The sequence below is a fragment of the Lactuca sativa genome, chromosome 3 (genome assembly GCF_002870075.4).
Source record: "Lactuca sativa cultivar Salinas chromosome 3, Lsat_Salinas_v11, whole genome shotgun sequence".
In the NCBI taxonomy this organism is placed as follows: Eukaryota; Viridiplantae; Streptophyta; class Magnoliopsida; order Asterales; family Asteraceae; genus Lactuca; species Lactuca sativa.
Window position 1 is genome coordinate 43,745,818 of NC_056625.2, and position 2,500 is coordinate 43,748,317.

Genomic DNA, 2,500 nt, shown 5'->3' on the forward strand with positions numbered 1-2,500 from the left:
TTTACATACTTTGTATAATAAACTCTTTACCCCCTCTATAAAAATCAAATAGATGGGGTTCTAAAGAACGAGATGGAGAATATGTATTATTATCTAGACTCTTAATGAATATGTATTCATATCAATTAATTGCTCATATCAATTAATTGGTAGAATAGAGACTCATACAAATTAATTTAATCATGTGTCAGGAACCAGATTTGAACTGGTGACACGAGGATTTTCAGTCCTCTGCTCTACCAACTGAGCTATCCCAACTATTCCTCATGTCTCATACTCATTTTCATTTTACTAGAGAACTTGTGTCTATGTCAATTGAAAGGGTATTACAAAGCCTCATCCCGGGCCTATAATTTGTTAAAAGAACAACTTTGTAAGTTTCAGTATGAATAAAAATATCGATCGTGAATCAGTCAAATGGGGATTCCTTGCTCAAAGATGTTCATTTGTACATGTATCATATATATCACATGTGATTTTACGCTCATTGTATAAAGAGTAGTGAATGAGAAAGATAAGGAGTTTTGAACCGCTAACGAAAAAAGGATAAAGAAAAAAAAAGGATACGATAAAGAATTAGGGAGCCAAATGGTCTTTTTGGGGATAGAGGGACTTGAACCCTCACGATTTTTGAAATCGACGGATTTTCCTCTTACTATAAATTTCATTGTTGCCAGTATTGACATGTAGAACGGGACTCTATCTTTATTCTCGTCCAATTAATCAGTTCTTCAAAAGATCTATCAGATTATGGAGTGAATGGTTTGATCAATGAATATTCGATTCTTTCTTCAATATGGAATCAATTGACAACAATTCTTCTCTAGTATGTATACAGGTTTATCCTTCATCTTTTCTGAAGTTTCGATAGAAGGATTCCTCTACTAACGTAAGACAATCAACTCCATTCGTTAGAACAGCTTCCATCGAGTCTCTGCACCTATCCTTTTTGATTTTCGCTTTCTGAACCTTTGTTTGTTTTCGGAAAACGTGATTTGGCTCAGGATTGCCCATTTTTATTAATTCCAGGGTTTCTCTGAATTTGAAAGTTATCACTTAGTAAGTTTCCATACCAAGGCTCAATCCAATTAAGTCCGTAGCGTCTACCGATTTCGCCATATCCCCCTTTTTGAGATGAAAATCTCATTGTGATCTCGTTCCCCTTTTTCTTTCATTTATACCGGAACCGTTGAATTCATTAGATAGATGCCGATTACTGTCTCGAAAAAGTGTTTTCTCCTCTTTGTCTTTGATTTCTTGTCTATCTTCTTTCATCTTCTATATCTATAGGAGGCTTATATTCGGTCCAATCAAAAACGATTTTATCATTTCTGTATCGGCAATTCAATATAGGTGGATACATACGCTATACATCTGCCTCTCTTCCACTCATTTACCCATGAAATTTCGAATACTTGAACGGTCGATTCTTTTCATATTAAAAAAAAGAATATTTAATTGTGATAAAAAAGAAAAATGGAAATTCTATATCGCTAGATTAATCGTTATCTTCTATAATATTTAACAGTTATTTGAAATTCTATATTCTATTCTTTAATATATTAATATTCATTATGAATAGCGAATATGAATAGCTAAGAATTAAAATAGTATAATAGTGAATAGCAAAGATTCTAAGAGTTTATTGAATTCTTATACATGTCGAATTTATGTTATGTGAGCCTGCTTAGCTCAGAGGTTAGAGCATCGCATTTGTAATGCGATGGTCATCGGTTCGATTCCGATAGTCGGCTTTTCTCTATTTATTTTATTCTATGTTTTACATGATTGATAATGCATCTTTGAAATCAAAGAATATTGAAAAAAAAATGTTTTCCTCTTTTGGCGAAAGCCCTTGATTTATTATGTGATAGGAATTTCCAACTATCTAACGAAAAGAATCCTTTTCTTTTTCTATATATAGAATATAAAGATCTGGATATTTATCCAACTCATCTCATTATTCTTTAATAGAATAACTAAGTAAATTTCGCTTTATTTAGAATTTAGTTCATTTTTAGTTTAGGTTTATTCTGTAGAATGAAATTTCATCAATAAGAATTAATAATTAAATATAAATAAGAAGAAGGAGTCTTTATGTCGCGTTACCGAGGTCCTCGTTTCAAAAAAATACGCCGCCTGGGGGCTTTACCAGGGCTAACTAATAAAAGGCCCAGAGCTGGAAGTGATCTTAGAAACCAATCGCGTTCCGGGAAAAAATCCCAATATCGAATTCGCCTAGAAGAAAAACAAAAATTGCGTTTTCATTATGGTCTTACAGAACGACAATTACTTAAATACGTTCGTATCGCCGGAAAGGCAAAAGGGTCAACAGGTCAGGTTTTACTACAATTACTTGAAATGCGCCTTGATAACATTCTTTTTCGCTTGGGTATGGCTCCGACTATTCCGGGAGCTCGCCAATTAGTTAACCATAGACATATTTTAGTCAATGGTCGTATAGTAGATATACCAAGTTATCGCTGCAAACCCCGAGATA

The 2,500-nt window shown here is 33.4% G+C and overlaps 2 protein-coding genes and 1 non-coding gene across 3 annotated transcripts in view; all 3 read left to right on the forward strand.

Annotated features, from left to right (window-relative positions):
• Positions 1-9, forward strand: part of LOC128132599 (NAD(P)H-quinone oxidoreductase subunit J, chloroplastic) — a 951-nt gene extending 942 nt beyond the window's left edge. Inside the window, exon 1 of the mRNA XM_052769229.1 lies at positions 1-9. This exon is cut by the window's left edge and continues 942 nt beyond it. The gene's annotated coding sequence lies outside the window, so the exon portion shown is untranslated.
• Positions 10-724: 715 nt separating this feature from the next.
• LOC128132602 (30S ribosomal protein S4, chloroplastic) overlaps positions 725-2,500 on the forward strand; it is a 2,144-nt gene continuing 368 nt past the window's right edge. Inside the window, exon 1 of the mRNA XM_052769231.1 lies at positions 725-2,500. This exon is cut by the window's right edge and continues 368 nt beyond it. Coding sequence (XP_052625191.1) covers positions 2,098-2,500 — 403 coding nt within the window. The 5' untranslated portion in view covers positions 725-2,097.
• TRNAT-UGU (transfer RNA threonine (anticodon UGU)) lies at positions 1,682-1,754 on the forward strand. Its single transcript has one exon. It is a non-coding gene; the product is annotated as a tRNA-Thr (tRNA).